The sequence below is a fragment of the Patiria miniata genome, unplaced genomic scaffold (assembly GCF_015706575.1).
Source record: "Patiria miniata isolate m_02_andy unplaced genomic scaffold, ASM1570657v1 HiC_scaffold_20, whole genome shotgun sequence".
NCBI classification, from domain to species: domain Eukaryota; kingdom Metazoa; phylum Echinodermata; class Asteroidea; order Valvatida; family Asterinidae; genus Patiria; species Patiria miniata.
Genome location: NW_024037059.1, coordinates 9858771 through 9884758, shown reverse-complemented (window position 1 = coordinate 9884758; position 25988 = coordinate 9858771). Strand labels below are relative to the sequence as shown.

Here is a 25988-nt window from a genome sequence, read left to right as displayed (position 1 = left end):
TATAGCTGTTGAAGTCAAAGACTTCCTTTCCAAAATGCAATATATAGCCATTTGGAACACTGGTGCCAAATGTCTAGAGTTTCAAGACTCCAGAGAGTTACTCACAGCAGAAAAGCTGGCTCTCAAGCAAAAATCTTGCACAAAAGTCACGAAGAATGGCGATATGGCATTTTGAAAGAAAACTCTTTGAATTGATGTTGAAATCAAGTTCATTCTGCATGTATTGACCCAATCTTTTTTCTCTTTGCAGTATTTTTCTGTCCCTTTCTCTTGTCCGTGTGTCCTGCAGGTACTGACTGGATGTTCTCTGACTGGATGTTTTCTGACAGGATGTTCTCTGACTGGATGTTCTCTGAGGGTGCTGTTGGCGTTTTCTGAGTTGAGTTGTTCTATGTTTAATTTCATGTTTTTTCTTAGTGCTTTATTGTGTATATTGTGGGGCCCCTGTGTTTGTATGTAAAGCTGTTGAAGTCAAAGACTTCCCTTCCAAAATGCAAAAAATAGCCATTTAGAACACTGGTGCCAAATGTCTAGAGTTTCAAGACTCCAGAGAGTTAATCACAGCAGGAAAGCTGGCTCTCAAGCAAGATTCTTGCACAAAAGTCACGAAGAATGGCGATATGGCATTTTGAAAGAAAACTCTTTGAATTGATGTTGAAATCAAGGTTCATTCTGCATGTACTGACCCAATCTTTTTTCTCTTTGCAGTATTTCTCTGTCCCTTTCTCTTGTCCGTGTGTCCTGCAGGTACTGACTGGGTGTTCTCTGACTGGATGTTCTCTGACTGGATGTTCTCTGAGGGTGCTGTTGGCGTTTTCTGAGTTGAGTTGTTCTATGTTTAATTTCATGTTTTTTTCTTAGTGCTTTATTGTGTATATTGTGGGGCCCCTGTGTTTGTATGTATAGGTGTTGAAGTCAAAGACTTCCTTTCCAAAATGCAATATATAGCCATTTGGAACACTGGTGCCAAATGTCTAGAGTTTCAAGACTCCAGAGAGTTAATCACAGCAGGAAAGCTGGCTCTCAAGCAAAATTCTTGCACAAAAGTCACGAAGAAATGATATGGCATTTTGAAGGAAAACTCTTTGAATTGATGTTGAAATCAAGTTCATTCTGCATGTACTGACCCAATTTTTTTTGTCTCTTTGCAGTATGTTTCTGTCCCTTTCTGTTGTCCATGTGTCCTGCAGGTACTGACTGGATGTTCTCTGACTGGATGTTCTCTGACTGGAAGTTCTCTTAGGGTGCTGTTGGCGTTTGCTGAGTTGAGTTGTTCTATGTTTAATTTCATGTTTTTCTTAGTGCTTTATTGTGTATATTGTGGGGCCCCTGTGTTTGTATGTATAGCTGTTGAAGTCAAAGACTTCCTTATAGCCATTTGGAACACTGGTGCCAAATGTCTAGAGTTTCAAGACTCCAGAGAGTTAATCACAGCAGAAAAGCTGGCTCTCAAGCAAAATTCTTGCACAAAAGTCACGAAGAATGGCGATATGGCATTTTGAAGGAAAACTCTTTAGATTGATGTTGAAATTAAGTTCATTCTGCATGTACTGACCCAACCTTGTTTCTCTTTGCAGTATGTTTCTGTCCCTTTCTCTCTTCCATTTGTCCTGCAGGTACTGACTGGATGTTCTCTGACTGGCTGTTTTTGACTGGATGTTCTCTGAGGGTGCTGTTGGTGATTTCTGAGTCGAGTTGTTCTATGTTTCATTTCATGTTTTTTTCTGAGTGCTTTATTGTGTATATTGTGGGGCCCCTGTGTATGTATGTATAGCTGTTGAAGTCAAAGACTTCCTTTCCAAAATGCAATATATAGCCATTTGGAACACTGGTGCCAAATGTTTAGAGTTTCAAGACTCCAGAGAGTTAATCGCAGCAGAAAAGCTGGCTCTCAAGCAAAAATCTTGCACAAAAGTCACGAAGAATGGCGATATGGCATTTTGAAGGAAAACTCTTTAAATTGATGTTGAAATCAAGTTCATTCTGCATGTACTGACCCAATCTTTTTTCTCTTTGCAGTATTTTTCTGTCCCTTTCTCTTCTCCGTGTGTCCTGCAGGTACTGACTGGATGTTTTCTGACTGGATGTTCTCTGACTGGATGTTCTCTGAGGGTGCTGTTGGCGTTTTCTGAGTTGAGTTGTTCTATGTTTAATTTCATGTTTTTTCTTAGTGCTTTATTGTGTATATTGTGGGGCCCCTGTGTTTGTATGTAAAGCTGTTGAAGTCAAAGACTTCCCTTCCAAAATGCAAAAAATAGCCATTTAGAACACTGGTGCCAAATGTCTAGAGTTTCAAGACTCCAGAGAGTTAATCACAGCAGGAAAGCTGGCTCTCAAGCAAGATTCTTGCACAAAAGTCACGAAGAATGGCGATATGGCATTTTGAAAGGAAACTCTTTGAATTGATGTTGAAATCAAGTTCATTCTGCATGTACTGACCCAATCTTTTTTCTCTTTGCAGTATTTCTCTGTCCCTTTCTCTTGTCCGTGTGTCCTGCAGGTACTGACTGGGTGTTCTCTGACTGGATGTTCTCTGACTGGATGTTCTCTGAGGGTGCTGTTGGCGTTTTCTGAGTTGAGTTGTTCTATGTTTAATTTCATGTTTTTTTCTTAGTGCTTTATTGTGTATATTGTGGGGCCCCTGTGTTTGTATGTATAGCTGTTGAAGTCAAAGACTTCCTTATAGCCATTTGGAACACTGGTGCCAAATGTCTAGAGTTTCAAGACTCCAGAGAGTTAATCACAGCAGAAAAGCTGGCTCTCAAGCAAAATTCTTGCACAAAAGTCACGAAGAATGGCGATATGGCATTTTGAAGGAAAACTCTTTAGATTGATGTTGAAATTAAGTTCATTCTGCATGTACTGACCCAACCTTGTTTCTCTTTGCAGTATGTTTCTGTCCCTTTCTCTTGTCCGTGTGTCCTGCAGGTACTGACTGGATGTTCTCTGACTGGATGTTTTCTGACTGGATGTTCTCTAAGGGTGCTGTTGGTGATTTCTGAGTTGAGTTGTTCTATGTTTCATTTCATGTTTTTTTCTGAGTGCTTTATTGTGTATATTGTGGGGCCCCTGTGTTTGTATGTAAAGCTGTTGAAGTCAAAGACTTCCTTTCCAAAATGCAATATATAGCCATTTGGAACACTGGTGCCAAATGTCTAGAGTTTGAAGACTCCAGAGAGTTAATCACAGCAGAAAAGCTGGCTTTCGAGCAAAATTCTTGCACAAAAGTCACGAAGAATGGCGATATGGCATTTTGAAGGAAAACTCTTTAAATTGATGTTGAAATCAAGTTCATTCTGCATGTACTGACCCAATCTTTTTTCTGTTTGCAGTATGTTTCTGTCCTTTTCTCTTGTCCGTGTGTCCTGCAGGTACTGACTGGATGTTCTCTGACTGAATGTTTTCTGACTGGATGTTCTCTGAGGGTGCTGTTGGCGTTTTCTGAGTTGAGTTGTTCTATGTTTCATTTCATGTTTTTTCTTAGTGCTTTATTGTGTATATTGTGGGGCCCCTGTGTTTGTATGTATAGCTGTTGAAGTCAAAGACTTCCTTTCCAAAATGCAATATATAGCCATTTGGAACACTGGTGCCAAATGTCTAGAGTTTCAAGACTCCAGAGAGTTAATCACAGCAGAAAAGCTGGCTCTCAAGCAAAATTCTTGCACAAAAGTCACGAAGAATGGCGATATGGCATTTTGAAGGAAAACTCTTTGAATTGATGTTGAAATTAAGTTCATTCTGCATGTACTGACCCAACCTTGTTTCTCTTTGCAGTATGTTTCTGTCCCTTTCTCTCTTCCATTTGTCCTGCAGGTACTGACTGGATGTTCTCTGACTGGCTGTTTTTGACTGGATGTTCTCTGAGGGTGCTGTTGGTGATTTCTGAGTCGAGTTGTTCTATGTTTCATTTCATGTTTTTTTCTGAGTGCTTTATTGTGTATATTGTGGGGCCCCTGTGTATGTATGTATAGCTGTTGAAGTCAAAGACTTCCTTTCCAAAATGCAATATATAGCCATTTGGAACACTGGTGCCAAATGTTTAGAGTTTCAAGACTCCAGAGAGTTAATCGCAGCAGAAAAGCTGGCTCTCAAGCAAAAATCTTGCACAAAAGTCACGAAGAATGGCGATATGGCATTTTGAAGGAAAACTCTTTAAATTGATGTTGAAATCAAGTTCATTCTGCATGTACTGACCCAATCTTTTTTCTCTTTGCAGTATTTTTCTGTCCCTTTCTCTTCTCCGTGTGTCCTCCAGGTACTGACTGGATGTTTTCTGACTGGATGTTCTCTGACTGGATGTTCTCTGAGGGTGCTGTTGGCGTTTTCTGAGTTGAGTTGTTCTATGTTTAATTTCATGTTTTTTCTTAGTGCTTTATTGTGTATATTGTGGGGCCCCTGTGTTTGTATGTAAAGCTGTTGAAGTCAAAGACTTCCCTTCCAAAATGCAAAAAATAGCCATTTAGAACACTGGTGCCAAATGTCTAGAGTTTCAAGACTCCAGAGAGTTAATCACAGCAGGAAAGCTGGCTCTCAAGCAAGATTCTTGCACAAAAGTCACGAAGAATGGCGATATGGCATTTTGAAAGGAAACTCTTTGAATTGATGTTGAAATCAAGGTTCATTCTGCATGTACTGACCCAATCTTTTTTCTCTTTGCAGTATTTCTCTGTCCCTTTCTCTTGTCCGTGTGTCCTGCAGGTACTGACTGGGTGTTCTCTGACTGGATGTTCTCTGACTGGATGTTCTCTGAGGGTGCTGTTGGCGTTTTCTGAGTTGAGTTGTTCTATGTTTAATTTCATGTTTTTTTCTTAGTGCTTTATTGTGTATATTGTGGGGCCCCTGTGTTTGTATGTATAGGTGTTGAAGTCAAAGACTTCCTTTCCAAAATGCAATATATAGCCATTTGGAACACTGGTGCCAAATGTCTAGAGTTTCAAGACTCCAGAGAGTTAATCACAGCAGAAAAGCTGGCTCTCAAGCAAAATTCTTGCACAAAAGTCACGAAGAATGGCGATATGGCATTTTGAAGGAAAACTCTTTAGATTGATGTTGAAATTAAGTTCATTCTGCATGTACTGACCCAACCTTGTTTCTCTTTGCAGTATGTTTCTGTCCCTTTCTCTTGTCCGTGTGTCCTGCAGGTACTGACTGGATGTTCTCTGACTGGATGTTCTCTGACTGGCTGTTTTCTGACTGGATGTTCTCTAAGGGTGCTGTTGGTGATTTCTGAGTTGAGTTGTTCTATGTTTCATTTCATGTTTTTTTCTGAGTGCTTTATTGTGTATATTGTGGGGCCCCTGTGTTTGTATGTAAAGCTGTTGAAGTCAAAGACTTCCTTTCCAAAATGCAATATATAGCCATTTGGAACACTGGTGCCAAATGTCTAGAGTTTGAAGACTCCAGAGAGTTAATCACAGCAGAAAAGCTGGCTTTCGAGCAAAATTCTTGCACAAAAGTCACGAAGAATGGCGATATGGCATTTTGAAGGAAAACTCTTTAAATTGATGTTGAAATCAAGTTCATTCTGCATGTACTGACCCAATCTTTTTTCTGTTTGCAGTATGTTTCTGTCCTTTTCTCTTGTCCGTGTGTCCTGCAGGTACTGACTGGATGTTCTCTGACTGAATGTTTTCTGACTGGATGTTCTCTGAGGGTGCTGTTGGCGTTTTCTGAGTTGAGTTGTTCTATGTTTCATTTCATGTTTATTCTTAGTGCTTTATTGTGTATATTGTGGGGCCCCTGTGTTTGTATGTATAGCTGTTGAAGTCAAAGACTTCCTTTCCAAAATGCAATATATAGCCAGTTGGAACACTGGTGCCAAATGTCTAGAGTTTCAAGACTCCAGAGAGTTAATCACAGCAGGAAATTTAAGCTGGCTCTCAAGCAAAATTCTTGCACAAAAGTCACGAAGAATGGCGATATGGCATTTTGCAGGAAAACTCTTTGAATTGATGTTGAAATCAAGTTCATTCTGCATGTACTGACCCAATCTTTTTTCTCTTTGCAGTATGTTTCTGTCCCTTTCTCTTGTCCATGTGTCCTGCAGGTACTGACTGGATGTTCTCTGACTGGCTGTTTTCTGACTGGATGTTCTCTGAGGGTGCTGTTGGTGATTTCTGAGTCGAGTTGTTCTATGTTTCATTTCATGTTTTTTCTGAGTGCTTTATTGTGTATATTGTGGGGCCCCTGTGTTTGTATGTATAGCTGTTGAAGTCAAAGACTTCCTTTCCAAAATGCAATATATAGCCATTTGGAACACTGGTGCCAAATGTCTAGAGTTTCAAGACTCCAGAGAGTTACTCACAGCAGAAAAGCTGGCTCTCAAGCAAAAATCTTGCACAAAAGTCACGAAGAATGGCGATATGGCATTTTGAAAGAAAACTCTTTGAATTGATGTTGAAATCAAGTTCATTCTGCATGTATTGACCCAATCTTTTTTCTCTTTGCAGTATTTTTCTGTCCCTTTCTCTTGTCCGTGTGTCCTGCAGGTACTGACTGGATGTTGTCTGACTGGATGTTCTCTGACTGGCTGTTTTCTGACTGGATGTTCTCTTAGGGTGCTGTTGGCGTTTTCTGAGTTGAGTTGTTCTATGTTTCATTTCATGTTTTTCTTAGTGCTTTATTGTGTATATTGTGGGGCCCCTGTGTTTGTATGTATAGCTGTTGAAGTAAAAGACTTCCTTTCCAAAATGCAATATATAGCCATTTAGAACACTGGTGCCAAATGTCTAGAGTTTCAAGACTCCAGAGAGTTAATCACAGCAGGAAATTTAAGCTGGCTCTCAAGCAAAATTCTTGCACAAAAGTCACGAAGAATGGCGATATGGCATTTTGCAGGAAAACTCTTTGAATTGATGTTGAAATCAAGTTCATTCTGCATGTACTGACCCAATCTTTTTTCTCTTTGCAGTATGTTTCTGTCCCTTTCTCTTGTCCGTGTGTCCTGCAGGTACTGACTGGATGTTCTCTGACTGGATGTTCTCTGACTGGCTGTTTTCTGACTGGATGTTCTCTGAGGGTGCTGTTGGCGTTTTCTGAGTTGAGTTGTTCTATGTTTAATTTCATGTTTTTTCTTAGTGCTTTATTGTGTATATTGTGGGGCCCCTGTGTTTGTATGTGTAGCTGTTGAAGTAAAAGACTTCCTTTCCAAAATGCAATATATAGCCATTTAGAACACTGGTGCCAAATGTCTAGAAATTCAAGACTCCAGAGAGTTAATCACAGCAGGAAAGCTGGCTCTCAAGCAAAATTCTTGCACAAAAGTCACAAAGAATGGCGATATGGCATTTTGAAGGAAAACTCTTTGAATTGATGTTGAAATCAAGTTCATTCGGCATGTACTGACCCAATCTTTTTTCTCTTTGCAGTATTTTTCTGTCCCTTTCTCTTGTCCGTGTGTCCTGCAGGTACTGACTGGATGTTCTCTGACTGGATGTTCTCTGACTGGCTGTTTTCTGACTGGATGTTCTCTTAGGGTGCTGTTGGCGTTTTCTGAGTTGAGTTGTTCTATGTTTCATTTCATGTTTTTCTTAGTGCTTTATTGTGTATATTGTGGGGCCCCTGTGTTTGTATGTATAGCTGTTGAAGTCAAAGACTTCCTTTCCGAAATGCAATATATAGCCATTTGGAATACTGGTGCCAAATGTCTAGAGTTTCAAGACTCCAGAGAGTTAATCACAGCAGGAAATTTAAGCTGGCTCTCAAGCAAAATTCTTGCACAAAAGTCACGAAGAATGGCGATATGGCATTTTGCAGGAAAACTCTTTGAATTGATGTTGAAATCGAGTTCATTCTGCATGTACTGACCCAATCTTTTTTCTCTTTGCAGTATGTTTCTGTCCCTTTCTCTTGTCCATGTGTCCTGCAGGTACTGACTGGATGTTCTCTGACTGGGTGTTCTCTGACTGGCTGTTTTCTGACTGGATGTTCTCTGAGGGTGCTGTTGGTGATTTCTGAGTCGAGTTGTTCTATGTTTCATTTCATGTTTTTTTCTGAGTGCTTTATTGTGTATATTGTGGGGCCCCTGTGTTTGTATGTATAGCTGTTGAAGTCAAAGACTTCCTTTCCAAAATGCAATATATAGCCATTTGGAACACTGGTGCCAAATGTCTAGAGTTTCAAGACTCCAGAGAGTTAATCACAGCAGGAAAGCTGGCTCTCAAGCAAAATTCTTGCACAAAAGTCACGAAGAATGGCGATATGGCATTTTGAAGGAAAACTCTTTAAATTGATGTTGAAATCAAGTTCATTCTGCATGTACTGACCCAATCTTTTTTCTCTTTGCAGTATGTTTCTGTCCCTTTCTCTAGTCCATGTGTCCTGCAGGTATTGACTGGATGTTCTCTGACTGAATGTTTTCTGACTGGATGTTCTCTGAGGGTGCTGTAGGCGTTTTCTGAGTTGAGTTGTTCTATGTTTCATTTCATTGTTTTTTTTCTTAGTGCTTTATTGTGTATATTGTGGGGCCCCTGTGTTTGTATGTATAGCTGTTGAAGTCAAAGACTTCCTTTCCAAAATGCAATATATAGCCATTTGGAACACTGGTGCCAAATGTCTAGAGTTTCAAGACTCCAGAGAGTTACTCACAGCAGAAAAGCTGGCTCTCAAGCAAAAATCTTGCACAAAAGTCACGAAGAATGGCGATATGTCATTTTGAAAGAAAACTCTTTGAATTGATGTTGAAATCAAGTTCATTCTGCATGTATTGACCCAATCTTTTTTCTCTCTGCAGTATTTTCCTGTCCCTTTCTCTTGTCCGTGTGTCCTGCAGGTACTGACTGGATGTTCTCTGACTGGATGTTTTCTGACTGGATGTTCTCTGAGGGTGCTGTTGGCGTTTTCTGAGTTGAGTTGTTCTATGTTTCATTTCATGTTTTTCTTAGTGCTTTATTGTGTATATTGTGGGGCCCCTGTGTTTGTATGTATAGCTGTTGAAGTCAAAGACTTCCTTATAGCCATTTGGAACACTGGTGCCAAATGTCTAGAGTTTCAAGACTCCAGAGAGTTAATCACAGCAGAAAAGCTGGCTCTCAAGCAAAATTCTTGCACAAAAGTCACGAAGAATGGCGATATGGCATTTTGAAGGAAAACTCTTTAGATTGATGTTGAAATTAAGTTCATTCTGCATGTACTGACCCAACCTTGTTTCTCTTTGCAGTATGTTTCTGTCCCTTTCTCTTGTCCGTGTGTCCTGCAGGTACTGACTGGATGTTCTCTGACTGGATGTTTTCTGACTGGATGTTCTCTGAGGGTGCTGTTGGTGATTTCTGAGTCGAGTTGTTCTATGATTCATTTCATGTTTTTTTCTGAGTGCTTTATTGTGTATATTGTGGGGCCCCTGTGTTTGTATGTAAAGCTGTTGAAGTCAAAGACTTCCTTTCCAAAATGCAATATATAGCCATTTGGAACACTGGTGCCAAATGTCTAGAGTTTGAAGACTCCAGAGAGTTAATCACAGCAGAAAAGCTGGCTTTCGAGCAAAATTCTTGCACAAAAGTCACGAAGAATGGCGATATGGCATTTTGAAGGAAAACTCTTTAAATTGATGTTGAAATCAAGTTCATTCTGCATGTACTGACCCAATCTTTTTTCTGTTTGCAGTATGTTTCTGTCCTTTTCTCTTGTCCGTGTGTCCTGCAGGTACTGACTGGATGTTCTCTGACTGAATGTTTTCTGACTGGATGTTCTCTGAGGGTGCTGTTGGCGTTTTCTGAGTTGAGTTGTTCTATGTTTCATTTCATGTTTTTTCTTAGTGCTTTATTGTGTATATTGTGGGGCCCCTGTGTTTGTATGTATAGCTGTTGAAGTCAAAGACTTCCTTTCCAAAATGCAATATATAGCCAGTTGGAACACTGGTGCCAAATGTCTAGAGTTTCAAGACTCCAGAGAGTTAATCACAGCAGGAAATTTAAGCTGGCTCTCAAGCAAAATTCTTGCACAAAAGTCACGAAGAATGGCGATATGGCATTTTGCAGGAAAACTCTTTGAATTGATGTTGAAATCAAGTTCATTCTGCATGTACTGACCCAATCTTTTTTCTCTTTGCAGTATGTTTCTGTCCCTTTCTCTTGTCCATGTGTCCTGCAGGTACTGACTGGATGTTCTCTGACTGGCTGTTTTCTGACTGGATGTTCTCTGAGGGTGCTGTTGGTGATTTCTGAGTCGAGTTGTTCTATGTTTCATTTCATGTTTTTTCTGAGTGCTTTATTGTGTATATTGTGGGGCCCCTGTGTTTGTATGTATAGCTGTTGAAGTCAAAGACTTCCTTTCCAAAATGCAATATATAGCCATTTGGAACACTGGTGCCAAATGTCTAGAGTTTCAAGACTCCAGAGAGTTACTCACAGCAGAAAAGCTGGCTCTCAAGCAAAAATCTTGCACAAAAGTCACGAAGAATGGCGATATGGCATTTTGAAAGAAAACTCTTTGAATTGATGTTGAAATCAAGTTCATTCTGCATGTATTGACCCAATCTTTTTTCTCTTTGCAGTATTTTTCTGTCCCTTTCTCTTGTCCGTGTGTCCTGCAGGTACTGACTGGATGTTGTCTGACTGGATGTTCTCTGACTGGCTGTTTTCTGACTGGATGTTCTCTTAGGGTGCTGTTGGCGTTTTCTGAGTTGAGTTGTTCTATGTTTCATTTCATGTTTTTTCTTAGTGCTTTATTGTGTATATTGTGGGGCCCCTGTGTTTGTATGTATAGCTGTTGAAGTCAAAGACTTCCTTTCCGAAATGCAATATATAGCCATTTGGAATACTGGTGCCAAATGTCTAGAGTTTCAAGACTCCAGAGAGTTAATCACAGCAGGAAATTTAAGCTGGCTCTCAAGCAAAATTCTTGCACAAAAGTCACGAAGAATGGCGATATGGCATTTTGCAGGAAAACTCTTTGAATTGATGTTGAAATCGAGTTCATTCTGCATGTACTGACCCAATCTTTTTTCTCTTTGCAGTATATTTCTGTCCCTTTCTCTTGTCCGTGTGTCCTGCAGGTACTGACTGGATGTTCTCTGACTGGATGTTCTCTGAGGGTGCTGTTGGTGATTTCTGAGTCGAGTTGTTCTATGTTTCATTTCATGTTTTTTTCTGAGTGCTTTATTGTGTATATTGTGGGGCCCCTGTGTTTGTATGTATAGCTGTTGAAGTCAAAGACTTCCTTTCCAAAATGCAATATATAGCCATTTGGAACACTGGTGCCAAATGTCTAGAGTTTCAAGACTCCAGAGAGTTAATCACAGCAGGAAAGCTGGCTCTCAAGCAAAATTCTTGCACAAAAGTCACGAAGAATGGCGATATGGCATTTTGAAGGAAAACTCTTTAAATTGATGTTGAAATCAAGTTCATTCTGCATGTACTGACCCAATCTTTTTTCTCTTTGCAGTATGTTTCTGTCCCTTTCTCTAGTCCATGTGTCCTGCAGGTATTGACTGGATGTTCTCTGACTGAATGTTTTCTGACTGGATGTTCTCTGAGGGTGCTGTAGGCGTTTTCTGAGTTGAGTTGTTCTATGTTTCATTTCATTGTTTTTTTTCTTAGTGCTTTATTGTGTATATTGTGGGGCCCCTGTGTTTGTATGTATAGCTGTTGAAGTCAAAGACTTCCTTTCAAAAATGCAATATATAGCCATTTGGAACACTGGTGCCAAATGTCTAGAGTTTCAAGACTCCAGAGAGTTACTCACAGCAGAAAAGCTGGCTCTCAAGCAAAAATCTTGCACAAAAGTCACGAAGAATGGCGATATGTCATTTTGAAAGAAAACTCTTTGAATTGATGTTGAAATCAAGTTCATTCTGCATGTATTGACCCAATCTTTTTTCTCTCTGCAGTATTTTCCTGTCCCTTTCTCTTGTCCATGTGTCCTGCAGGTACTGACTGGATGTTCTCTGACTGGATGTTTTCTGACTGGATGTTCTCTGAGGGTGCTGTTGGCGTTTTCTGAGTTGAGTTGTTCTATGTTTCATTTCATGTTTTTCTTAGTGCTTTATTGTGTATATTGTGGGGCCCCTGTGTTTGTATGTATAGCTGGTGAAGTCAAAGACTTCCTGATAGCCATTTGGAACACTGGTGCCAAATGTCTAAAGTTTCAAGACTCCAGAGAGTTAATCACAGCAGAAAAGCTGGCTCTCAAGCAATATTCTTGTACAAAAGTCACAAAGAATGGCGATATGGCATTTTGAAGGAAAACTCTTTGAATTGATGTTGAAATCAAGTTCATTCTGCATGTACTGACCCAATCTTTTTTCTCTTTGCAGTATGTTTCTGTCCCTTTCTCTTGTCCATGTGTCCTGCAGGTACTGACTGGATGTTCTCTGACTGGCTGTTTCTGACTGGATGTTCTCTGAGGGTGCTGTTGGTGATTTCTGAGTCGAGTTGTTCTCTGTTTAATTTCATGTTTTTCTTAGTGCTTTATTGTGTATATTGTGGGGCCCCTGTGTTTGTATGTATAGGTGTTGAAGTCAAAGACTTCCTTTCCAAAATGCAATATATAGCCATTTGGAACACTGGTGCCAAATGTCTAGAGTTTCAAGACTCCAAAGAGTTAATCACAGCAGAAAAGCTGGCTCTCAAGCAAAATTCTTGCACAAAAGTCACGAAGAATGGCGATATGGCATTTTGAAGGAAAACTCTTTGAATTGATGTTGAAATCAAGTTCATTCTGCATGTAATGACCCAATCTTATTTCTCTTTTCAGTATGATTCTGTCCCTTTCTCTTGTCCGTGTGTCCTGCAGGTACTGACTGGATGTTCTCTGACTGGCTGTTTTCTGACTGGATGTTCTCTGAGGGTGCTGTTGGTGATTTCTGAGTTGAGTTGTTCTATGTTTAATTTCATGTTTTTTCTTAGTGCTTTATTGTGTATATTTTGGGGCCCCTGTGTTTGTATGTATAGCTGTTGAAGTCAAAGACTTCCTTTCCAAAATGCAATATATAGCCATTTAGAACACTGGTGCCAAATGTCTAGAGTTTCAAGACTCCAGAGAGTTAATCACAGCAGGAAAGCTGGCTCTCAAGCAAAATTCTTGCAAAAAAGTCACAAAGAATGGCGATATGGCATTTTGAAGGAAAACTCTTTGAATTGATGTTGAAATCAAGTTCATTCGGCATGTACTGACCCAATCTTTTTTCTCTTTGCAGTATTTTTCTGTCCCTTTCTCTTGTCCATGTGTCCTGCAGGTACTGACTGGATGTTCTCTGACTGGATGTTCTCTGACTGGATGTTCTCTTAGGGTGCTGTTGGCGTTTTCTGAGTTGAGTTGTTCTATGTTTCATTTCATGTTTTTCTTAGTGCTTTATTGTGTATATTGTGGGGCCCCTGTGTTTGTATGTATAGCTGTTGAAGTCAAAGACTTCCTTTCCAAAATGCAATATATAGCCATTTGGAACACTGGTGCCAAATGTCTAGAGTTTCAAGACTCCAGAGAGTTAATCACAGCAGGAAATTTAATCTGGCTCTCCAGCAAAATTCTTGCACAAAAGTCACGAAGAATGGCGATATGGCATTTTGAAGGAAAACTCTTTGAATTGATGTTGAAATCAAGTTCATTCTGCATGTACTGACCCAATCTTTTTTCTCTTTGCAGTATGTTTCTGTCCCTTTCTCTTGTCCGTGTGTCCTGCAGGTACTGACTGGATGTTCTCTGACTGGCTGTTTTCTGACTGGATGTTCTCTGAGGGTGCTGTTGGTGATTTCTGAGTCGAGTTGTTCTATGTTTCATTTCATGTTTTTTCTGAGTGCTTTATTGTGTATATTGTGGGGCCCCTGTGTTTGTACGTATAGCTGTTGAAGTCAAAGACTTCCTTTCCAAAATGCAATATATAGCCATTTGGAACACTGGTGCCAAATGTCTAGAGTTTCAAGGCTCCAGAGAGTTAATCACCGCAGGAAAGCTGGCTCTCAAGCAAAATTCTTGCACAAAAGTCACGAAGAATGGCGATATGGCATTTTGAAGGAAAACTCTTTAAATTGATGTTGAAATCAAGTTCATTCTGCATGTACTGACCCAATCTTGTTTCTCTTTGCAGTATGTTTCTGTCCCTTTCCCTCTTCCATTTTTCCTGCAGGTACTGACTGGATGTTCTCTGACTGGATGTTTTCTGACTGGATGTTCTCTGAGGGTGCTGTTGGTGATTTCTGAGTTGAGTTGTTCTATGATTCATTTCATGTTTTTTTTCTGAGTGCTTTATTGTGTATATTGTAGGGCCCCTGCAGCCGATTTCACGAAACGCTAAGACGCGTCCTAGGAAGGATAACTCGTCTTAACTCGCGACTCGTCCTAGGATCGATTTCACCAAACTTAAGACGCGTTCAACACGTCCTAACTTCCTTAGCAACGCGGCCGAACTCGTCTCAACTTAGGATCGGTCCGAGGGTCGTCTTATCTCCGCGAACACGTAAAATTTACTGAAATTCACAATGGCGCTTATGCTTCTTGCGGATCGCGAAGCTCGGCGGGCAATAAGGCGAGAAAGGTTATTCCGAGACAGGAGAAATCCACTAGACAGTCTCAATGACGAGGAAATCCTCACGAGATATAGATTCACGAGACATGGGGTATTCCAAGTTCTAGAAAGGGTTGCAGATGAATTGGAGTCCGACACCCGGGTGAGTTAATTAGCATTCAGTAAAAACTTTACTAACAGACTTAGGCCTAATTTTGTAGAAAGCGGACAGAAAAATAGTAAGCAACCGTAACAGCCGGGGATGGGATCCGGGAATAAAGCCTGAATAAATTTTGGCGTAAGAGAAGAAATTATTCAAGTATTAGGGAATTTGTTTCATACCTAACGATTTAACCTATGAAAGCAAGGTTGTTTCAGGGAACATCTCTATATGTTCCTACATTTACGAAGCGTTTATGATTTTAAAAAAGGCCTATATACAGAACACAATTAAACGGCCGTATAATTATTTCTCAACAATGAAATTATTCTAAACGGACATTTTTTTCTTTGCACATTAACATCCCAGTCAAAAAAATGGTCAGAATAAAATCGATACATTACATTTTACATTACATTACACAAAGGCCTAGGCCCTGTTTGATAATGTTTTCAACTGTTAAAAACACACAACTAATCGGATCGTGTTCACAACTGCAAAACTAAATGGCAGATTCCGGAATTAGTTTGCTCCAAATAAGCATTTTTACAAAATACGGAGATTTGTAAAACCTTATTTATAGAAAAGTGACTTTCGTGATTTATTTTGACCATCGCGTTGGGATCCCCATACTGTTACCTTTTTAGGTTTACTTTCCGATTGAGGATTGCTAGGAAGGGATTGTAATCGGGGAGAGTGATTTAAATTAATTCCGAGTGGTTCCACTAATTTAAAATAATTTGGGTGGCGCAAAATTTTTTGGTTGTCTCAACAATATCAAAATGTTTTATTTGCAACACAATTAAATCGATTTCAAATATATGAGACAATGTTTTTACAAATTATCAGATATTTACAAAAGAATTAAAGTATAAAGAACTTGGGTATATAGAACGACGGTCAAAAGGGAATTGAAGCTGTCTAGATCTATCCAATGATCTGAAATTACAAACAATAAATGACTAATAAATTATGGGAAAGCTTTCAGATCATTAAAGACATCATTAAATTCAGAGTAATTTGGGGAAACACTGTTTTCTTTATTTTTAAATAAAAGAATACTTTTTATGAATACATACATCAGTAAGTGAAAGTTGTTACCATGTTGCCCAAATAGAAGAATTATTCGCAATTAGAAGAATTATTTGCGATGGCAACTTTACCATATAAGACTAAGAATATTGTATATACAATAGTGCAATTTTAATTCCGAAAATAGAAATGAGTTCTTCACCAAATAATGTTATAAAATAATGAAGTAAGAATATATACCATGTTCTAATAACAAATTTCTGGGGGGAAAAGGGTAGGCCTATCCCGTTTTTGCAGCTCACAATCATTTTCTAAAAGGTAAACCCGTGTTCTGCACGGAAAATTGTTCAAAATGTTACCCCGATTTAATTTTAAAAACTTGACATTTGAAATATAAATATTCCCCATAGTACTTATGATAAGTCCCAATTTCTGAATCATTGAGCGGTCATACTGATTCGGAAATATTTTGAATTTGTAGGATTGTCTGGGTGCATTTTAGTGAAATTTCAAACGTACGTCGAACTAGAGCAACAAGTATAGAATAGTATTCTTCGCGAACATTCTACAAAATAATTTGTATTTTCAAAAACGCTTTTCATATAGTTAACAATTAAATAAAAAAATCTATGAAAGGGCAAGCAATAATGGCATTGTTTCTTTTCAACATTTTAATCCTTATAAAGAGGAGCAATGCAATATCGCCACTGATGCAACTGCTCACTACCCTGCGGTTCTTCGGTACCGGTGCCTTCTACACCGTTGAAGGTGATCTCCATGATGTCAGCGTCCCGTCCGTCTGTCGCATCGTTCACCGGGTTGCCAACTCCCTCGCAAGATTGACCGATCGCCACATACGATTTCCTGTCGATATACAAGATGTGATGAAGACCAAGCAAGGGTTTTTCGACAAGGCAGGCTTTCCCGGGGTAGTTGGTGCGATAGACTGCACCCACGTACGACTGTACGGAGCACCACTCGGTGATGACGAGCCTCTGTATGTAAACAGAAAAGGTTATCACAGCATTAATGTTCAAGCTGTGTGCAATGCGTCATTTAAGATGACGAATGTCGCCGCACGATGGCCAGGCAGCACCCACGACAGTGCGGTTTTGCACGGGAGCCTTCTCGGAGAAATGTTCGAGAATGGAAGGTTTGTACTAGAAGCTTTAGGCACCTTTGAGAATGAAATAAGTATGCACGAGTGGTGACCATAATAGGAATCTTTGGAAGTAAAAAATGCAAACAATTCGGTGTAACAAATTTGAAGAAACACGCCATCGGATTTGAACTGTTTACTAGAAACATCAATGATACATAATGATAGGCTCTGATAATATTCAATAAATACATTTAATAAAAAAATCCCCTTAATTTTCAGACTCCAAGGAACGCTGATAGGCGATACCGGCTACGCCCTACGACCGTGGCTGATGACACCTGTCGCTGAACCGACAACAAATGCCGAGAGACGCTACAACAGGTACTTTTATCATTCATAATTATTTGCGACTTGAGTGATTTTTTCCAACTTTCACTCGGGAGGTAACACACTGAGTATACAGTGTTTAAACGTCGGTGAAGGGCAAAACCTTATTTGATTTATTTGAGACTTGAAGCCAATAAATAATGTACACAGCAAAGAGAAAACAACAAGTAAGGATTCAAACTGTATCAATACATTTAATTCAATTCAACAAAACGTTTGTTTTTTATTGTTATATGTATATTCATGAAATCTGCAAAAACAAATTCAAAACTGGGTACTGCTCGACTTGAGCGATAAATATTGCAAAATGAAACAAAAGTTTTGCGAATTTCGTAAGAAAGTATGTACACAAACATTACGGATATACATGTAAGGAGGTTAGGAAGGTGATATTTTCTTTATTCGATGCTGTTAATCTAGTGTTCCACCCAACTGATGTTTCATCAGAAAATAGTTCAGTTGGTCAGGCTATTTTTTTCAATTTTTGAAACGTTCATGTATGGCACAAAGAGAAATCTATTTACAGCTGATGTTTCATCAGAAAATATTTCAGTTGGTCAGGCTATTTTTTAATTTTTGAAACGTTCATGTATGGCACAAAGAGAAATCTATTTACAGCATGGTTTTAAACAAGACAAACTGAACAACGTATAAAAAAAATAAACCTATTATTTCTTCTTTTTATTGCAGGAGCCACAGAAGAACAAGAGTGACAATTGAACAGGTTTTCGGTCAACTGAAACGCAAATTTCCCTGTTTGTCACTCGGGCTCCGTGTCGCCCCCCGTAGAGCCTGTCAGATCATCAAGGCCTGTTGTGTGCTGCATAACATTGCCAAAGAATTGAGGGAGCCGGAGATAGAGGGAGAGCTGAGAGAGGATGAGGGAAACGATGACATACCCTATGATGGGCCCATCCAAGATGGTACGATACAGAGGAACAGAATAATTAATGCATACTTTTGAATACTTTTTATCAATCCCACTTGTTGTTTTACAATTTATCAATCCCTCTATGTTGCATAAATATTTACAGGTTGTTGTTTCCAGTACCAATGAACCCTTATGTTTTTCCAATCCATTCTAATACAGAGTTCCAGTAGAGTAAATCCATTTTATTGATGTCACCAAGTAGCAATCAATTGAAACTGAAAACAGAACCATCCAACATATAATTTGACTGTAAGATTTGTTCATTTATCTTGGTATTTTGGTAACCTATTTCATGTATTAAAATTTCAGCAATCCTACTCACAATGTTTACAGGCACTGAAAATGCTTGTGAATAAATTTTTACACATTAGAGATGTCGAGTTAATTTTGCACGTTTTTCAAGCCTATAATTAGTTTCTTCAAAATATCTTCATGCAACACAATAGGATTGAATGGATTTATTTCTTTAACTATTTGACAATTTCTTCATAAGTTTCAGTTTAATGATTCTTTAGACCTAAATAATTATAGGGCTCATGCAATGTAACTTGTTTTTATGCAATCCTTCAAAATGCACATTTGTATCCCCTTAAACCTTATATTTAACTTTTGTTTGCCATTTCTAAGGGCATTTTGGTGCCTTTTTGATTTTGAGGCTCATACAAATTGCCACATAAAAGCAAAAGTATAATGTCATTTCAGGCAGAGACCTTAATGTTGCATCTAGATCAGCACCAACAGGTGCCCGAATTTGGATACTTTGCTGTTGTAAATTCCTTTTCTGTGGTGGTCCATTGTTGCGTCAGCAAGACAATGAGCAAATTTATCTCAAAGATGTTTCCAATATGCAAATATTTGGGTTCATAATTTGAACAGAACATCCCTCAACTGACAAGTGTCTTCCTGAAATGACATTATGACAACAGCGCCCTCAGTTGGCCGGAAAAGCTTGGAACATTTTAAATGTTTAAAGAAGTGCAGTTTTCAACAAAATAACCAAAAAGGGATGTCAAATAGTTTTTCTCTTGCCAGTGATATTATATCTTCATGACGATGACGGGGCTACTGTGCAGTGAACTGAGAATGTGGATCGCGACGCTGCTTGACCGGCAATGATAGATGTGAATGTAGCAGAAAGTTGCACAAAATATGTACCTGACAAAAATGCATTGTAATTTTCATGAGCCCTTTAATTAGTTTGATCCCTCAGCAACAGGTTGGAAAGGAACAGTTGGAAGTTGTGGCTGATTTCACCCAGTGAACCTGAAATCTGCCTACTAACTTCCAGCTGCTCCTTAGCAACCTGAAGTCTCTCATGTTCCAGCGCCAATTTCTGTTTCTCTATCTCCAAGATGGAGTCCACCTTTGTAGTTTTTGTCGTCACTTCCTCTGATTCCTGAACAATTCCAGGATGTCGATGATGTGCTTCCTCTGATGGAGGGGCCGGGTTGGACTCAGCAGGTGCGACTTCACCTAGACTGATGGCTTTAAACAAACAAAACAAAAACAAAACAAAAATGTTTGCTTAAAACTGAATAACATTCATTAAATCAAGAGTCGTTACTAATTGCCAGGAAATATTGAATTACTGTACATACTTTTTCTTTTGTGTAAATAGTTTTGATACAATGTCATTTGTTTGTATTTTCACTGCACAAAAATTTCCTTCAGTGCTGAATTAAACCTAAGTTAATATTACTTGAACAATTTCAGATTCCAAGAGCATTGCCTCTGTGACTTGTATTACTAGGACTCGAGCCAGACTTTTTTTTAAATTGTATGTATTTCCAGTTCATTAAATTAGAGAAAAGCTGTGAAAAAATGGAAACATTTACAATGAGAGGTTTTAGCAGTACCTCAATTTTTTTCCCAAACAACTTTTAAAGGCGACTCGCAACTTGGACTCGACCGGAGTCTCTTGTGACTCGGACTCGACCTGCAAGACTTGGGACTTGAGCAGTCCCCTGAAAGCTTGTTTTCCTTTAAAATTGCATCACACGGCCTCCATTTTGTTTTACATTTTAACGAATTTCGACTGAAGATCCAACGACTCTTTGTTGAATATCAAACGACTATTTCAGGCATGCAACTGGGAAATCTCAAAAAAAAGAGGAAATTCAAATTTTCCCAGACTTTGTACAGTGTTTTTCTATTTTCAATGGCACACATGTGAAGTTAAAAAAGGGGAAATCAGCTGAACCGAGGAAAAGTTGCATGCCTGCTATTTACTGTACACTGATTAAATACATAAAATAGTCACCAAGTTGTGCTATAAATACACCTTCGACGCGTCACACTTACGACATGTTTTGTGAAATGGATCGCAGAACGCGTTGCAGCAGACGCATCGTAGAGATACGGCACGTCGCAAGCGCTGCGATGCATCGTAAGTTATGATGACCTTCATGAAATCGAATGCTTGTATGACTGCACACTAATTAAAACTACTTACTATTTGCCACCATGTCTAGCATCAATTCCTCAGCTGTGCTGTCCTCAACTGGTATTGCAGCTGCTGGGTCTGACTCACCATCATCCGCCGACAGGATGCCATCCTTGGCAACTGGTGCAAGTGCATCTAGCACGACTTCGAATGTTGGATTCAGATCGGGCTTTTCTCCTCCACCTTCATAAAAAAAGGAGAAAATCTAGACTTGTAATCATCATGAAACAAATGATGGAAGGGGGAAAAAAATACTTTTCATAGAAAAATGTATTAAATTTAATTAAGTTCTAGAATTAAGAAAGCAAAAATTTCCCCTTCAGGCTTTGTATGTTAAACTTCGAAGAAAACCACATGAATGAAGATCCCATTTTTAATTGAAATTTTTTATTTTGTCTAAGTTGGAAAGTTTTAGATTCTTTTTGTTTGAACGATTAAAAATGTTAATACCACATGCTTAGTATTATTTGGAAAAAAAGCCAACAATGATGCACAACCAACTTTTTTTAAACGTTATTAGAAACGGCAGTGTTGTTTGGCCTTAACCTTATATTGAGCTGTGACAAACATATCCATTGCCCATTGAACATCTATTTCACTTCGTCAGATGCCGATGTTGCAAGTACAATGGACCAATTGTACAATTTCCCCTCCACCTTCATAACAGTTTACTGCCATGTTAAGTTATTTTATGTGAGAGGCCTAGCGAGGTCTATAGAAAATTACAAAAGGATGACTATTGGGGTCGAGACTGCATGAATAATGAAAAGGAAAGCATGTATTATCCCGTCGCCACTTCTTTGTTTGTGTACAAAGTCTATGGAGAGTTGAGTGCATTTTCAACATATTTTTTTAACGAAATTGGAAATGTCTTCTAGGGCAAAATTCATGCCTATTCAACAGTTTTGCAAGGACTGATCTTCATTGAATAATATACAATGAAAAAGTGGCGTCAGGATGGAACATTCTTTCTGTAACTGATCCATGGTGTGAGGGCAACAGTACACAGACAATCACAAAACAAATGTACAAACTATGATGTAGGACAATCGCCCCCCCCCCCCCCCCAAAAAAAAGAATAAATAAATGAAACAAATAAATACAAATTAAAAATAAAATATTTAATAAATGTTTGTTTAACTAAATGAGCTTACCCGTTCTGTTACATTCTCTATGGTATGACCGTGCTTGACTGGTGATGGTTTGCCACTTCTTTCTAATTTTTTTCCATGGTCGCTCCACCCCTCCATTTTCCACCAATACTCTCCCTGCCATTTTCCAGTAGTGGATTTTAACCTTTTCCACATTGGCTGTGGATTTGCTGCTCGTGCCCATCAGCTGGTGCTTGTAGGCCCGCACAAATTCGCTCAACACTTTGATTTCTTCGTGAGACCAATTACTGGCCCTAGACCTCCCCGTCCCCCCACTTTCGTTGACGTTCATGCTGCTGCACGTTGCCGTTGGCTCCATGTGTACGTACACAAGTACACGGTACACCACAGACGCATTCGATGTTGCGACTCAAAATGCGTTTTTACAACCCCAAAAAATGACCTCGTTGTGTAACTTGTACAATGCAAAGAACCAAAATTGACCAATTTCCCTAGTTACGTATATACTTACGTGTTAAACGAGCTAGCAGACGTTTTTTTAGCAGACGAATTTTTCACTCCAAAACAACCGCCAATCAGCCATCTTGATTTTACTGCAAGCGCGTGTACATTTCCGACGGCTGTTGCATGAAAATGCCGAAGTTGCATAAAAATGCCAAATCGAACATGATACAGCCGTAGCACGCAAAAGGTCATCCTCGTTCAATAATTAGCGGTTTGTAAAACTGTATTTCGGATGCGTCTTCCTTAAGATGCGTTTGGTGAAATTGATCTTTGGACGCGTCTTAGCTAGGATCGATCTTAGAGGGGGGACTCGTCCTAAGTCCTAAGATATGTTGTAAGATAAGACGAGTTTCGTGAAATCGGCTGCTGTGTTTGTATGTATAGCTGTTGAAGTCAAAGACTTCCTTTCCAAAATGCAATATATAGCCATTTGGAACACTGTTGCCAAATGTCTAGAGTTTCAAGACTCCAGAGAGTTACTCACAGCAGAAAAGCTGGCTCTCAAGCAAAATTCTTGCACAAAAGTCACGAAGAATGGCGATATGGCATTTTGAAAGAAAACTCTTTGAATTGATGTTGAAATCAAGTTCATTCTGCATGTATTGACCCAATCTTTTTTCTCTCTGCAGTATTTTTCTGTCCCTTTCTCTTGTCCGTGTGTCCTGCAGGTACTGACTGGATGTTCTCTGACTGGATGTTTTCTGACTGGATGTTCTCTGAGGGTGCTGTTGGCATTTTCTGAGTTGAGTTGTTCTATGTTTCATTTCATGTTTTTCTTAGTGCTTTATTGTGTATATAGTGGGGCCCCTGTGTTTGTATGTATAGCTGGTGAAGTCAAAGACTTCCTGATAGCCATTTGGAACACTGGTGCCAAATGTCTAAAGTTTCAAGACTCCAGAGAGTTAATCACAGCAGAAATGCTGGCTCTCAAGCAATATTCTTGTACAAAAGTCACAAAGAATGGCGATATGGCATTTTGAAGGAAACTCTTTGATGTTGAAATCAAGTTCATTCTGCATGTACTGACCCAATCTTTTTTCTCTTTGCAGTATTTCTCTGTCCCTTTCTCTTGTCCGTGTGTCCTGCAGGTACTGACTGGATGTTCTCTGACTGGATGTTTTCTGACTGGATGTTCTCTGAGGGTGCTGTTGGCGTTTTCTGAGTTGAGTTGTTCTATGTTTAATTTCATGTTTTTTCTTAGTGCTTTATTGTGTATATTGTGGGGCCCCTGTGTTTGTATGTATAGCTGTTGAAGTCAGAGAATTCCTTTCCAAAATGCAATATATAGCCATTTGGAACACTGGTGCCAAATGTCTAGAGTTTCAAGACTCCAGAGAGTTAATCACAGCAGGAAAGCTGGCTCTCAAGCAAAATTCTTGCACAAAAGTCACAAAGAATGGCGATATGGCATTTTGAATGAAAACTCTTTGAATTGATGTTGAAATCAAGTTCATTCTGCATGTACTGACCCAATCTTTTTTCTCTTTGCAGTATTTTTCTTTCCCTTTCTCTCGTCCGTGTGTCCTGCAGGTACTGACTGGATGTTCTCTGACTGGATGTTCTCTGACTGGATGATCTCTTAGGGTGCTGTTGGCGTTTTCTGAGTTGAGTTGTTCTATGTTTCATTTCTTGTTTTTCTTAGTGCTTTATTGTGTATATTGTGGGGCCCCTGTGTTTGTATGTATAGCTGGTGAAGTCAAAGACTTCCTGATAGCCATTTGGAACACTGGTGCCAAATGTCTAAAGTTTCAAGACTCCAGAGAGTTAATCACAGCAGAAAAGCTGGCTCTCAAGCAATATTCTTGTACAAAAGTCACAAAAAATGGCGATATGGCATTTTGAAGGAAAACTCTTTGAATGGAATTTGAAATGAATTTCATTCGGCATGTACTGACCCAATCTTTTTTCTCTTTGCAGTATGTTTCTGTCCCTTTCTCTAGTCCATGTGTCCTGCAGGTACTGACATGATGTTCTCTGACTGGCTGTTTCTGACTGGATGTTCTCTGAGGGTGCTGTTGGTGATTTCTGAGTCGAGTTGTTCTCTGTTTAATTTCATGTTTTTCTTAGTGCTTTATTGTGTATATTGTGGGGCCCCTGTGTTTGTATGTATAGGTGTTGAAGTCAAAGACTTCCTTTCCAAAATGCAATATATAGCCATTTGGAACACTGGTGCGAAATGTCTAGAGTTTCAAGACTCCAAAGAGTTAATCACATCAGAAAAGCTGGCTCTCAAGCAAAATTCTTGCACTAAAGTCACGAAGAATGGCGATATGGCATTTTGAAGGAAAACTCTTTGAATTGATGTTGAAATCAAGTTCATTCTGCATGTAATGACCCAATCTTATTTCTCTTTGCAGTATTTTTCTGTCCCTTTCTCTTGTCCGTGTGTCCTGCAGGTACTGACTGGATGTTCTCTGACTGGATGTTTTCTGACTGGATGTTCTCTGACTGGATGTTCTCTGAGGGTGCTGTTGGCGTTTTCTGAGTTGAGTTGTTCTATGTTTAATTTCATGTTTTTTCTTAGTGCTTTATTGTGTATATTGTGGGGCCCCTGTGTTTGTATGTATAGCTGTTGAAGTCAAAGAATTCCTTTCCAAAATGCAATATATAGCCATTTGGAACACTGGTGCCAAATGTCTAGAGTTTCAAGACTCCAGAGAGTTAATCACAGCAGGAAAGCTGGCTCTCAAGCAAAATTCTTGCACAAAAGTCACAAAGAATGGCGATATGGCATTTTGAATGAAAACTCTTTGAATTGATGTTGAAATGAATTTCATTCGGCATGTACTGACCCAATCTTTTTTCTCTTTGCAGTATTTTTCTGTCCCTTTCTCTTGTCCGTGTGTCCTGCAGGTACTGACTGGATGTTCTCAGACTGGATGTTCTCTGACTGGATGATCTCTTAGGGTGCTGTTGGCGTTTTCTGAGTTGAGTTGTTCTATGTTTCATTTCTTGTTTTTCTTAGTGCTTTATTGTGTATATTGTGGGGCCCCTGTGTTTGTATGTATAGCTGGTGAAGTCAAAGACTTCCTGATAGCCATTTGGAACACTGGTGCCAAATGTCTAAAGTTTCAAGACTCCAGAGAGTTAATCACAGCAGAAAAGCTGGCTCTCAAGCAATATTCTTGTACAAAAGTCACAAAAAATGGCGATATGGCATTTTGAAGGAAAACTCTTTGAATGGAATTTGAAATGAAGTTCATTCTGCATGTACTGACCCAATCTTTTTTCTCTTTGCAGTATGTTTCTGTCCCTTTCTCTAGTCCATGTGTCCTGCAGGTATTGACTGGATATTCTCTGACTGGATGTTTTCTGACTGGATGTTTTCTGAGGGTGCTGTAGGCGTTTTCTGAGTTGAGTTGTTCTATGTTTCATTTCATGTTTTTCTTAGTGCTTTATTGTGTATATTGTGGGGCCCCTGTGTTTGTATGTATAGGTGTTGAAGTCAAAGACTTCCTTTCCAAAATGCAATATATAGCCATTTGGAACACTGGTGCTCAATGTCTAGAGTTTCAAGACTCCAGAGAGTTAATCACAGCAGGAAATTTAATCTGGCTCTCAAGCAAAATTCTTGCACAAAAGTCACGAAGAATGACGATATGGCATTTTGAAGGAAAACTCTTTGAATTGATGTTGAAATCCAGTTCATTCTGCATGTACTGACCCAATCTTGTTTCTCTTTGCAGTATTTTTCTGTCCCTTTCTCTTGTCCGTGTGTCCTGCAGGTACTGACTGGATGTTCTCTGACTGGATGTTTTCTGACTGGATGTTTTCTGACTGGATGTTCTCTGAGGGTTCTGTTGCCGTTTTCTGAGTTGAGTTGTTCTCTGTTTAATTTCATGTTTTTTTTCTTAGTGCTTTATTGTGTATATTGTGGGGC

General features: G+C 39.2%; 2 protein-coding genes across 2 annotated transcripts; one reads left to right on the top strand and one right to left on the bottom strand.

Moving 5' to 3' along the window:
- The first annotated feature begins 14196 nt into the window (after window positions 1-14196).
- Window positions 14197-18682, top strand: LOC119729140 (putative nuclease HARBI1). Its single transcript, XM_038201664.1, has 4 exons — window positions 14197-14600; window positions 16316-16782; window positions 17011-17112; window positions 17809-18682. Exons 1-4 carry the CDS (start codon window positions 14412-14414, stop codon window positions 18080-18082), a joined length of 1032 nt encoding a protein of 343 aa, XP_038057592.1. The 5' UTR covers window positions 14197-14411; the 3' UTR covers window positions 18083-18682.
- Window positions 18683-18691: 9 nt separating this feature from the next.
- On the bottom strand, window positions 18692-21962 carry LOC119727356. The gene is made up of 3 exons (XM_038199219.1): window positions 21647-21962; window positions 20502-20675; window positions 18692-19534 (listed from the first exon to the last, which is right to left on the bottom strand). Exons 1-3 carry the CDS (start codon window positions 21960-21962, stop codon window positions 19239-19241), a joined length of 786 nt encoding a protein of 261 aa, XP_038055147.1. The 3' UTR covers window positions 18692-19238.
- Between the last annotated feature and the right edge of the window lie 4026 nt (window positions 21963-25988).